At 29.8% G+C, this 14,136-nt stretch overlaps 2 protein-coding genes across 2 annotated transcripts in view; both read right to left on the bottom strand.

Moving 5' to 3' along the window:
* Positions 1-13,819, bottom strand: part of LOC111629819 — a 38,765-nt gene extending 24,946 nt beyond the window's left edge. Inside the window, exon 1 of the mRNA XM_023373727.1 lies at positions 13,732-13,819. The gene's annotated coding sequence lies outside the window, so the exon portion shown is untranslated. The remainder of the gene's footprint in view (positions 1-13,731) is intronic.
* On the bottom strand, positions 2,412-5,186 carry LOC111629822 (transitional endoplasmic reticulum ATPase-like). The gene is made up of 2 exons (XM_023373729.1): positions 4,621-5,186; positions 2,412-4,380 (listed from the first exon to the last, which is right to left on the bottom strand). Exons 1-2 carry the CDS (start codon positions 5,132-5,134, stop codon positions 2,675-2,677), a joined length of 2,220 nt encoding a protein of 739 aa, XP_023229497.1. The 5' UTR covers positions 5,135-5,186; the 3' UTR covers positions 2,412-2,674.
* Positions 13,820-14,136: the final 317 nt, after the last annotated feature.

Genomic DNA, 14,136 nt, shown 5'->3' with positions numbered 1-14,136 from the left:
CACGATGTATTATTATAAATATTCGTTTTTGTTTTTCGTTGAAACTAAATTTAAAGATGAACTAAATATGAAGTTTGAAAAAAAAATCCAGCAACGAGTTGCGTAACTTTTTCCGTATTATGAGATTTTATTAAAAAATAACTTTTATATTATTAATCATAATAAATAAAATTAACTTTATTATAGTATTTCCTGGAATAGGAATGGATGTTATGTTCATTACACGTGCAAAGGAAAATAGTGCCGTGTTCATTACAAAGTAGATCAAAATATACAGCCTATAGAACATATATTTAAAAACTATAAAACATATTTAAACTGTTATAATCTATTTGTGAGAAGATTTAAAGACAGACTTACAGCATTTTTTATCGTTTCAAAATTTTTATGAATATTTAATTATGTACTGTACTAATTTTTTTCACAAGAATTAAAGTGGAATTTTTTACATACTGAGACGGTAAATATGGTATGCACTTGCACAAGCTGTTACTGATACCTTTTACTGAGCTGAAATGATAATATGGACTGCTGTACAGTACTTATATATAATAACCATTATTTGTGCAATTTACTTCTTTTTTTTCAAATTATCTGAGTTTGAAAATATCGAATGCGTTTAATGTAACTAATGTCTAGAAATAATGACAATACAATATACTTAATTCGAGTTATCCAACTTCAAACTAACGAAAGTTACCCTATTTTACTGTAGATATTTTAGACAGCAAGCAACCAAATCACGATTATAGTTGAAATATTCGATTGATTAATTATAATTTTCTTTAAAAGTACAGTATATTCATACAATTGAAGAATATTTTCTACCAAGTATGTACCGGTACATCCACCACATTTTATTTCACCGAGTAAGTTTTTATTATTTTTAATTGTAGCCCTTATATCGTGGCTAGCGATTCGGAATGTAATTGTGATATTAAAAATGCATTTAGAGAAGTCTACGGTTTTTACTGGCTTATCGAATAAACGATACGAATGGACCCTAGACCATCACTGACGCACAATTGACTGATTGCCCTGGAAGTCGGCTTCTTACAGAAACACAGCTTCCCTATCATCAAATGTCACGGCATGCCACTGGTTACAAGGTATTTATCAACACGCGATTCGTTTGTAAACTCTCTCTTGAACGGGCTAGAAATAATTAAGGGGAACGTTAGTCATGCTTGATATTGAGTATATCTGTATTTTCTTTTGTTATAATTAAAATTATTATTGTTAATTAATATGGAATCCGAGTGAATCACTTCCTCGTCTCTCTCCTCACCTCTACTCCAAATCCAACCGCTCACCCGCTACAGCGTAAAGTCGCAACTTCCGAATCCTGCGAGATTCGGTGGTGTCACATCCTGTCGTGGTGTCAAAGAGACACCGACCCTACGGTCACATAGTTAAGGGTTTATCATACCAATTGCCCACATTTTAAAAATTCTTTATTCCTCTACTGTACACAATTTAAATCATTTTTAAGATCTGTTACATTGTTTACTTGGTGTGATAAACCCTTACGTAAGATAACCCTTGTAGTTATATACAGTTAATCAAATACTATAATGTATTATAATAGAAGGGTTAGAAGTACGAGATAATCTATTGGATTATTTTGTACTTCCAATCTTAATCTTCGGTGGTGGTGTTTTTTGCCCGGGAAACGTCAGGCTCATCTGCTAGTTAAAAATATAACTTGAAGCTTTATTATTGTCATTTTAATATCAGCATTAAATAAGAACCACATTCTAAATAATTATTATAATTATATAAACGATAATTATTAAGACCATTGTCTATTAGTGGTTCATATCAATGCATTGCTTAATGCAGGAAAAAATGAATTTAAGATCTTTCAAGAATTCCCTATCAGTTTTAATTCAATTCAATAAACTTTTAAAATAATTACAAGAACTTTAAAAAAAAAAAAAAACTTGAATAAAATAAGTGCATCATCTTCATTTATGGGAAGGTAAATGTACTTCATACAAAGCAAAAAGAAATATGGTTAAACCATAAGAATTGTCGATAAGACCCGGTGTATCTTTATTAAATCGCCTACAAAGTTTTCTGGGATCCAGATTCGACCTGAACTCGAATCGAACCCTAATGTCGGAATCTGTAGAAAAGCAAGTTTACGCAGGAAACATCTCGGTCATTAATAAACGATCCTTTTCAATCAAACTTTTATTGGGCTGAAATTTGAAAAAGTTGTAGACCTATCAATTCCCACTGTCGTCCGTCCGATTGCCCGTCTTTCATTAATCTCGAGAACGGAGTTAGATAAATGTATTCCGAGACCATATACAGTTAATAGGAACAGGAGGCACCGATTAACTATATATAAACTTCCGATGCAATCAGGAAGTTACGTTATTTTAATTCAAACTTTTCCCCTGAAAGCAGTTAATAGATAACCTGCACGACTCTATTGTTAAAGGAAAAGTATGATGTACAGGGGCGAAACACTACAGTACCAATTTAAAATGGAGAACATATCTTTTAAATTAAATTTAATTAATTAAAAATTGTAGCCCGGCATTGTGGTGATGTCACAATAAAATAATTGCTCGTTCTAATTTGAAGTGATAAAAAGTAAATAAAAATAGAGTAAAGATTTTAATCACTCAAATTTTTATCCATAACGAATATCAATCTATTAGATCTAAACGCAATAATCTTTATGATTTCTAAATTTGTAGAGAAATTCTTCAAATCTGTGAAGATCCTCACTATTGACTGAAGGTCGTGTTTGTTTGATTGCTTCTTGGAAGTGACGCATTTCAATCTCGGCAATGAAATCTTCACCTGTTTCTGAATTTTCAATATTCTCTTTTAAAGCTAATTTACAAGCTTTTTTGCAAACTTGACTTAAATCTGCACCACTTAATCCATCCGTGTTCCTAGAGATGGGGTCCAAATCGACATCGTTTGCTAGTGGGCATCGTCTCAGAGCAGCTGTCAAAATGCTCTTCCTGGCTGACTGATCGGGCAATGGAACATAAATTACTTGATCTAAACGTCCAGGTCTTAGAATGGCGGAGTCGATGACTTCCGGTCGATTAGTGGCGCCCAAGAAAAATATGTTGTTATTCAGATTTATTCCATCCATTTCTGTCAGTATTTGTGTGAGAATACGATCTGACGTTGCGTTATCTCCGCCATAATTAATGCGTTTTGTAGCTATGGAGTCGATTTCATCGAAAAAGAGCACGCAGGGTTCAGCTCTTCTAGCTTTGTCGAAGACCTCTCTCACGTTGGCTTCTGTTTCTCCAAACCATTTGCTCAAAAGCTCCGGTCCGTTAATGCAGATGAAATTGACTGCACAACTGGAAACCATCGCTTTGGCCGAAAGGGTCTTTCCGCATCCCGGAGGTCCAAATAGGAGAAATCCTCGAGCAGGTGACAATCCGTATCTTAAGAATTTATCGGCGAATTTTACCGGATATTCGATTAATTCTTGCAATTCTCTCTTAACATCATCTAAACCTCCAATATCTTCCCAAGATATGTTAGGATTTTCAACTAAGCATCCTCGCAGAACATTTGGGCAAATATTCTTTAAAACACATCTAAAATTACTCATTGTTACGTTCAGAGAATTTATAATCTCATCTGTTATTCCGTCCTCTACGTCATCGAGACATATCTTTTCTCTTATTTGATGGAATAAGGCTTCTCTGCAGACAGAGTGAATATCCGCACCAACGAATCCACGCGTTTCTCTGGCCAGCTCTTCTATGTTAACGTCTTCGGCCAACTTCATTCTTCTTGTTGAGATACGAAGAATTTCTAATCTCTCATTTACTTGCGGAATTCCAAAGTATATTTCACGATCGAATCTTCCGCTTCGACGTAGAGCAGGATCGATATTATTCAGGCAATTTGTGGCAGCAATTACAGCCATCCCATTCATTTCCATCACACCGTCCAATAATGTGAGAAATTGGGACACAATTCGTTTTTCCTCTTGTCCCTCGACTTTGTTTCTGTTTGGTGCAATAGCATCTATCTCGTCAATGAATATAATTGCCGGAGCGTGCTTTTCGGCATCAGCAAATATCAATCGAAGATTATTCTCCGATTCCCCAGAAAATTCGCTTAGGATTTCAACACCGTTTATTAACGAAAAGTGTGCTCCCGATTCATTAGCTATTGCTTTAGCCATCAAAGTTTTTCCGGTTCCTGGTGGTCCGTACATTAAAACACCTCGCGGCGGTTTAATTCCCATGTTGTTAAATATAGTTGGATATTTTAAAGATAATTCAACTACTTCTCTAATTTGTAATAGTTGGGAACTGTAGCCACCGATATCGTCATATCCAATAGCATTCATTTCTTTTTCTATGTCTGCTTTTAAGATTGCATTTCCTTCGTAATATACGATAGTTTTCGGCGAATCTTAATCTTCGGTGGTGGTGTTTTTTGCCCGGGAAACGTCAGGCTCATCTGCTAGTTAAAAATATAACTTGAAGCTTTATTATTGTCATTTTNTTAAAGATAATTCAACTACTTCTCTAATTTGTAATAGTTGGGAACTGTAGCCACCGATATCGTCATATCCAATAGCATTCATTTCTTTTTCTATGTCTGCTTTTAAGATTGCATTTCCTTCGTAATATACGATAGTTTTCGGCGCGACGATACAAAAGGGATCGGGATCGACCGCAATTGTTTTAAACTCGACATTACCTCGAGGGCCTTTAATGAGAAGTAAGTCTCCTTTATATACTGGTCTATATGCTCCGTGAAAGTATGGTTTAAGATAATCGTCGAAAAGATGACAATTCACTGTCGGGATTGTATCTTCGATCGGAAGAACATGAATTCTTTTTCCATAATCAATATTATTTATGGTATAAATTCTGATGCTATCTCCCTCTTTGACTCGTAAATTTTTTCTTACATGTTCGTTCATTCTGATGATAGCCGTTGGACAGGTTGAATCTACCAAGGCTGTGCAAACCGTTTTTCTTCCATTCCTGCCTTTTAAACGTACATATCGGAAAATGCCGAGTGTCTGCATTTTTGTAGGAGACAATCTTACAATAGAATTGTCATCTTCTAAATGTTCCACAATTAATTGGTTAAGATTCTCACGGAGATCGGACTCATATAAAGCCATTTTATACGTTGGTATTATTAGATGTAGGTTTGCAAAAATTAGTTTTGTTAAATTAACAATGCTGTGGAATAATAATAAAAATGTTTTATTACATCAACGAATCCGAAACACATCAAAATTGTATGAAAAGATTTTTTTCATTATATTTAATGCTTATGTATTAAAGTTCAGCGGAAATTATTATTATTTTTATATATAATAATAGTTAAACGATATATTTACTGAACAGATCAGGTTTTTAATTTTTGGCAAAAAGTATTAATTGAGTAAATAGATGCTGTTACATTTTCATAGAAACATTCAATGCACACATACACAAACATAAATTAAAATTGTAAGAGTAGAATTAAAATGTATAAAACTATGAAATTGTAGGAAGCAATTCAAAGATCTTATACACTAAAATGTCCAATCTTTAAACGAAATATTATTCATCGGCAGAATCCGCTTGTTGTAATCAATTTGAGACTCGCCTATACTTATCACGACAATCCAAAAGTAACGTTAAAACGGGTAAATAAGACTACAATTAATGGAAATTCTAAAATGTCCTTTTAGTGCTGATATTAAAAGAACACAAAAATATAACTTGAAGGTTTATTAATTATAATTATTACTAATCAATATTACATTGTATAATCGTTGTTGAACTAAGAAATTCCAGCAATTTAAATTACTGTATTGAGATCAACTAACAATTACGGGTGATATGCATAAAACATTTACCGATGGGTAAATGTCAGTTATCAATTATGAATAATTTGGAATGTACGATTGTCTGATAAGGAAAGATGCCAGTAAGTTTGCAGATACTACGAAGTGTGGCAGAAACTGCAAACAGTATATAAAGGAATGCACAAAGATAAAAATACTTGGTTCATCCACTGCACACGTTGTATAATTGCTCTGTTTGTTGGGCTGCAATATGAAAAAATTGTCGGCCTATAAATTCCCACTGTTGTCCATCCGTTGTCTGTTCTTTCTTAATCTAGAGAACGGAGTTACATAGATAAAATCCGTGACCAGATATGGAACGCAACGGACAGCAAACCCCCGATTAACTATATACTGTATGAACTTCCAATGTTAACCGAAAGTCACGTTATTTCAGTTAAAAAATTCTCTCGTGAAAGATGTTGATGACTGGCACGACTCTATTGCTAACAGGGGAAGTATGATAAACAACGGCAAGCTACTCTTAATTTCAGATGGAGATCATAAAAAATTTTTAAATTAAAAATTGCAGCCTGGCATTGTGACAATGTCACAATAATTGCTCGTTTTAATTACATTTATGACTGTATGTATCATTGAAAATTGGGTTTTTTTTTCTAGATTTTTATAGATATTTTTGTCCTTGTGCAACTTAAAATACTTTGAGAATTCTTCAAATTTATACAGTAGAACCTCGATTATCCGGACTAATTAGGGATGAAGGTAGTCCGGATAAGGAAAAATCCGGATAATCGAAACAAATACTTTAATTTGTCTTTTAATGATAATACAACACGTTTTCTTTTCGATGACATATCGGTAATATTAAAAGTAAATACTGTATTTAAATCGTGATCAAATTTTCAAGAAACAAACGTTCGTATTGAATTTGGACTACTACTGACCAACGCTAACAGACTACCTATTGTTTAAAAGGCCCTCTGGTGGCGCAAGAAGACGGATTTTATAAAATAAAAAGCAGTTGAAACTGCATTTTTATGAATAAAAATTTGACAAACTATTTATCGTTTTATGACGAGTAAAATTTTTTCGTCGCGTTCGCGGCTTTTAAGTAATGCATAAACCTTCGAGGCGCGAGGCCCTTCGGACCGCGAGGCATAGGCGGTGGCCCACGTCGTCCATGCCTTACGCCGCCCTTGGTCATAGAAATGATGTAATTTGAATATAAATTATTTATAAATACGTATGTCAAGTTATATTTTTATTACTACGTAAAATATATTAAGAGTTTATGACCACTGTGCTGGGTGAGACGTTGATGAAACAAAAAAAGTTATGCATTCCATCACGTACATAAACAGTGTTGTAATTCGCCAAGTGCAAATCAGCAAAGTCGTAAAATTTTTGTTTATTTTGAACAATCCGGATAATCGAAAATCCGGATAATGGAGGTCCGGATAATGGAGGTTCTACTGTATATCAATATAGTAATGTGTAAAATTATAAGTATTTAAAAGAAATTTCTCATTATTTGATTTTTATTAACTTAAATTCACCACAATAAAAAAATTTGATTTTCTTAAAGAAATCAAATAAACTTCTAAAACCCCTTAAGCCCACATCCCGAGTTAACTCGGACATGGACTTTAAGGGTCCATTAATTAAAAAGATTTGACTTATAACTTTTCCGAAAATGTATGGATCAGCATATATACATCGTTATCTATGATCTGTGCAAATTTCATAATTATTTTTGCCGCGAAAATATTTTATGATGATTTATTAATTAGGTAATTAATCGCGCTATTGTTTTTTATGGGAGATTTTTAATAAAATTAATTAAATCGTTCTAAACTTCTATTTCACTGATTTGACTTCGGTAAAATTTTTTAAAACGCTATTGAACGTTTTTTTATGACATCAGCAGGTTTTTTTTTGTTTTTTGTTCAGTAGAATTTTTCCTCATACCTTTTTTTCGGTTCCCTCGTAATTTAATAGCATTAAAATCGACAATACAGTAATACCCCGACTTACGCGAACCCGGAATTACGCGATTTTCAAATCTCGTCGATTCGTCTTTTGTTTGAGCGCCACGCAACTCTTGATTATCACTCCCCCCACACTATTGTTTAGCTTACATGTTCGGACGTGTCGCGCCGAATCGACACATAGCTCCAGTTTATTTTGTGTTATTTATTTCTGTGTTTGTTATATCTACGGAGACTCGAGAGACTCTATGTGGTGACTTATTGTAACCGTGAACGAATCAAAAGATGAGATAAGATTAACGAGAACATTTATTAGCTTACATACATCCGACTTGGATTTTACACACATTGCGAAATTATACCCCGACTTACGCGGTTATCGCTCGGTCCCACTTATCGCGTAAGTTCGGTGTATTACTGTATTGTGTTATATTTGAACAGATGCGGCAAGTTATCTTCCCTCCTGCTTTAGACCAATATTCCCCTGAAGCGTACAGAACTACCCGGGAAAGCTGACTCCAGCTGTTCTCAAGGTCAACCAGTTTGTAAACAATGTAGACTGCACGTGTGAAATTTCACGCCTTGTTAAACGAAATAATAACAATCCTTACAGCTATATTTCTCAAATAAAAGTATTTATTTTAAATGATTATTATTTTTTTATATACTTTTTTTGTAAAAAAACTTTTTGGAGGAGTTTTTATTTCTCGGGAATTATTTCCCGGAAATTTTTTTTGGATGTTAGATTCGCGTTTAAGCCGAAATAATTATTTCATACAAAAAATAATGGATATCAAAGGAGTTAATGTATTAAAATTCAAGTATATCAGAAACTGTTAAAGTTTCTAGAACAAAATCTTTCAGAAAATAAAATATCTAAATCATTTTATGAAAATTCATAACTTTTATTTAAAAATAATAATAATAATGAACTTGAACTGAATGAATTGTTGAAAAATGATGTGACCTATTTAATTTCAAAGTGATGTAAAGCTACTTTGAAATTACTAAATGTTTATGATTGGAAATAACTAAATTTATCAAGTAATTACTTAGAACAGATGTTCTTAACCTCGTTTCTTCCATGGACCCTTTTCCAGTCAGGTGAAAGTCATAGACCCATTCTTGAGATACTATTTTTAAATGCTTAAAATAAAATTACAAAAGAAATCAGTTATATAGAAATGCACAGCCTTACAAGCCCAAGAACCACTGATTAAGAACCATTGACTCTGTAACATTTTTGTTAACATTCTTCTGAGTGCAAATGGATATACAGCCACTCCTCACTCAATGACAGAGTTCCATTCCTACAACTAAGTCGTTAAACAAGGAACTTAATCATTTTTATTCATTCTAGATAAAGAAAAGGTCTAATACAAGCTCCAATTCAATAACTTCATTTTAATTTTTATCTCTAACATATTAAAGAACATAAAAATACAATCGGCAAAAATTATAGAAATGACACCAAGAACATTACAGTTCATTCACAAAAAAAAGACATTCAGATTAATACTTTAGTCATCGAATCCTTCAAATGGGATGCACAACAAAGTACCATTATAAACAAAATATGTGGTCTTGGAGGTTGGGAATGCATCATATGGTGAATACTGATAAACTGCGGAACTGGTCTAAGATTAAGAAAGGGGACTCTCCATGCACTGGAGAGCTGGTCATAAGTCCAAGTGGTTGTTAAGTGAGAAGTAATTGTACAGTACACCATTTTCAAAAATGTAATTCGAAGATTATTTATATTTTGATTCAATTATAATAAGTAATAAGATTTTTAAAAATAATTTGAATCTATATAATTTATTTGAAATTTTTAAAATAAAAATCTGATAGTAAAACTTAGAATGTCAAAAAGAGAATTCAGTTATACACCTCTTAAAATGTAAAAAATTAATTTGTTGAAAACAAAAAATATTTCAATGCTTATGATGTATTACTGGAAAATTTCATACAGTTTTGTGTAAATCTTCAATCAGTGTATAAATATGAAATGTTTGGTCTAATAACTAAAAAATTTTCTATCTTCTAATGTATGAAAAGTTTTTTGTGTTTCTCCCCAAAATCAGAGTTTCCTGTATATGGTATAAAAATAACAAAATAACTTTATTTTATTTATTTATTGGTAAATAATTAAGATGATAAATTAAAAATAACTTTTAGACAAAATGATTTTTTAATGCAAGATTTAATATTAGAAATATCAAATTTAAAACTGAAATACATACTTGTTTTCAAAGTACTGTATACTTTTAATTCCTACTTGCAAAGTTTATGTCATCCTGCATTACACATGATCTTATAATCCATTTAAAAAAAATACTTCTGGATGAATTAACAGAAAATTGAAAAATAATACACTATACTTGTTGCAAAATTTGAGATATTCCTGTTCAAAATTTCATTAAAAAAATTAAATTACATTTTAATGACTGCATTGCATACTAATAACTTTAAGAGAGGTGACAGATTGACTGATGTCAGTATAAAAAAGAATTAGTCATTATTTAACAGTAAAAATTATTTTTATCTCCTAAAATCAATTTACTTTAATGTCTGAAAGCATTATAAAAAAGTTTCTAATTTATCATACAACTTCAATCTTCACAATTACACTATTAATTATTAATTGTTTGAAAAATACTTTTTGAAGACATAGGCTGTTAAAGTGTTAAGAATAAATCCCTTAGTTGTAATATCTAATTGTAATAAGCTGTAATGCATCACTAACCACAACTAAAACAAACTTGTTTTGAACTGCAGTTATCAGTAATTTCAATTTGAAAGATGATTAGAATTTATTTGAATATAGCCTCATCATTATTATCACTGCAGATCAACAATGTACTTTAAAAATTTTTATACATAAAATATATAACACTTAATCATTTTATTATTTATCCTAAATCTTTAGAATACTTTATAAAGAATACAGCTAAATACATTAATGAAATAATATAATTAATTTTTCTACTTAAGAGTATTATAGAATAAACTATACAAAGATCCAATCTAATTTCAATGAAATAACTGGAAATGTTCAATTATTATTAGATTGACAAAGTAAACTATATATGAATTTTAAAATACTTCTAAGTCCATCTACTGTTGTTTTATATTATATTCTGATTATTTTTTCTTAAGATATTTTCTTTATTCTAAAGAACAGAAGTTCTAACACAGTTTAAAAACTAATGTTCTCGTATAAACAATCTAAATTCTATCTAGTATTATTGTTTTGAATTAATATTAAAGACTATTCTACACATTAAACTCACTCCTTCGATTCTTGCTATAATGAATAATCATCAATATGTGAAGAAACCAAATTAATCAATCTAGTCAAAATATATTTTTGAGATTAAATAATCACAATGTTACTAAATAATCTCATACAACTTTGTATAGCATCACACAAGTTTTTAGTAAACTAACCTGATGAAGGTTGTTGAATGTGACCAAAAACATTAATAAAATTTGTGCTGCTATACAAGATTGTATAAGATTGTGTATCCACTGAAGCAATTACTTTATGTGTTACTACTAAATAAATTAAAAAAATAAATAAACATGATTCAAAGCAATTGATTTTTAAATGACTTAAGTTATATCAATTATAAATGAAGTTCTTGAGAATGTCAATAGTTTTTTTTTTATAATAATGATTATTATTAAAACATTTATTTTTTAAACTGCAAATTATTGATGGAATATGTTTCTTTGTATTTTTCATTTATTTCATTTTAGAAAGTATAAATAAAATAAAATTCTCAGGTTTTAATTCATGCGAAAATTATATTAAATATATATTCTACTTTTTATTTGAATTCCATTAAACTTCAATAGTATAGCTATAACATAACAAAATTCACATACAAGTTCATCCTTCCAACATTAATTTTTTTACTGAACTAATATTTAACAATAGAACACCAGTTTAAATGCATTCTAAATTTTTAAAGTTTGTTAACTGGGCTGCAATTTGAAAAAATTGTAGATCTATAAATTTCCACTGACAGCCATCTGTTGTTTTTCTATTCTTCCTTAATCTCAAGAATGATGTTAGATTAAAGTCAAGATCAGATATGAAAAGCTTAGGGGCAGGAGACCCTGATTAACTATACAGTACATGAACTTCCACTCTAGACTGGAAGTCACGTGATTTCAGTTCAAAGATTTCCCCTGAATGGGATTACATAGATGACCGGCATGACTGTTTTTGTCAGGAAAAGTATGATGTACAGGGACAAGACTACTAATTTGAGATTGAGAACACACATTTTAACTTTAATTAAACTCTGAAAATGTTTTCTATTCTTGTATCTAAAGGCTAAATTGTTTTTACCCCTCAGGCTACAAGAGGAACTTGTATAGAAAAACCTGTCAAACAACTTTTCCATTGGCTGATTTAGCTTTGAATGAATAAGGCCAATTTCATGTTAAAAAGATATTAAGAAAAGAGTTAAATTAAATAAAGAATATGATTAAAAATTGCAGCCTGTCATCGTGATGATGTCACAATAATTTTAGCTTGTTCATTTGTAATATTCTTGCATTTGAATGTTTGTTATGAAGAACATTCCATATTTCATTTTGAACCCGATGAAGGTCTGTGAATGAATCTGAAAATATTAGTTCAATAAGGAATTATTGCTGAAAGAGTAGGATGTTTATGAGTTTTAATATTTTGTTGAAGTTAGTTTTATATGTTAAGTATAGCATAAAATGAAAACTTTAATCTAAAACATCCGATTTATTAATTTTTGTTAGAAATTATCAGAAAAAAATTATATTTACAGATTTATCCCATAATTAAATAATTACTAGTATATACTTTATTATTAATAAAGAATAATATAAAATTATTATCTCTAAATACTGTTTTTATTTTAAATACTAATTTTTTGTGTGTACGTTTGTTAAATATATTATCTAAGATGAGTTTTAACTATTTTTTTAAATTGTATATCTTTTACACTGTTTTAAATTCTAGATTATTTGTTTCAATATAGTATGTCTATTTTAAATCATTTCTATGATGTTTACAGAAGAATATTTTCATAAATGTACATGAAAAAACAATCAAGAAACATTACAATAAATGTAGTATTGTTGCAGCATTCATATTTGAATAATATTTATTTTTATTTATAAATTTTCATTTATTCATTTATCAACTTTCTAATATTTGAAGTTTTAAATTGTGATGAAACAAATAGAAACGCTAATGATTTTTTATTTTATTAAATTTTTTTTCAAATAAAATAATAAAAGAACACTTAATAATAAATGGCAATTCATTAAAAATAAAACAATTTTCTTAACTGCTTAATTATGCAATAAAAAAACTTTGTAATTTCAAAAATTTTTGAATACCAATCAAGATAAATTATAGTAATGTATTAATAATAAAACACAAAATTTTTGATTAAACATTAAATAATATCTAATTTTATATAACAAATAAAAACATTTTACTAATAAGAATAGAAAAGTCAATGTAAATATATTCAAAGTTTTTAATTACTTTTTTTTTTTTAAAAATACATTTTGAAGTAAAACTGATGTGACTTAAAATTCATTCCAGAATCAAAAAGAAACAATTACATAAATATTTCACAACTAACTAATAAATTTAATAAAATTTTATTTTAAGGAATTAAAATAATTATAATTAATTTTTAAATTTACATATTAAAAATAAATAAATATATATAATCAGACTTCTATAGACATACTTGGTTCCTACTAAGTATTAAATATATTTTCAATTAGTAAATAACTTACTAGCAAGCTTCAATGTTACAAGCTAAATGTTCAATATTTTAAAAAATAATCAGTATAAAGCACTAAAATATTAAAAAAAATTGAGTTTATAAATTATTTTTATTAAGCCAAATAATAAATTTTTTAACTTACTTTATTGAAGGAAAACCAATACTTCAGCTCAGCAGAAATACTTTCAGGTTTATAAAATTCATCTTCAGGAATAAATTGCAATCTTTTGATTTGGAAGTTTGATAACTATTTATAATTTTTGTCGACCCCCTATAACACTGTTGATTTTTCCGTTTTATATGAATTTCATATTGTACGAGTCACTTAGATTTTACAAATACACGTGCTGGGGGGTGAACGGCTCATGTATTTGTATAATCTAAGTGACTCGTACAACATGAAATTCATATAATACAGAAAATTCAACAGTGTTATAGGGGGGTCAACTTGTACACTGTTTTAAAGTTTTCTTTGAAGTTGAAAGCATTTGAACTAAACTATGGTTTTGGTTATTTATTTATTATTATTATTATTATTTTACTACAA

Source organism: Centruroides sculpturatus, unplaced genomic scaffold (genome assembly GCF_000671375.1).
Source record: "Centruroides sculpturatus isolate CEXI.00-Female unplaced genomic scaffold, Cexi_2.0 scaffold600, whole genome shotgun sequence".
NCBI lineage: Eukaryota > Metazoa > Arthropoda > Arachnida > Scorpiones > Buthidae > Centruroides > Centruroides sculpturatus.
The sequence above is the reverse complement of the archived record's forward strand: the minus strand, read 5'-3'. Positions and strand labels throughout refer to the sequence as shown.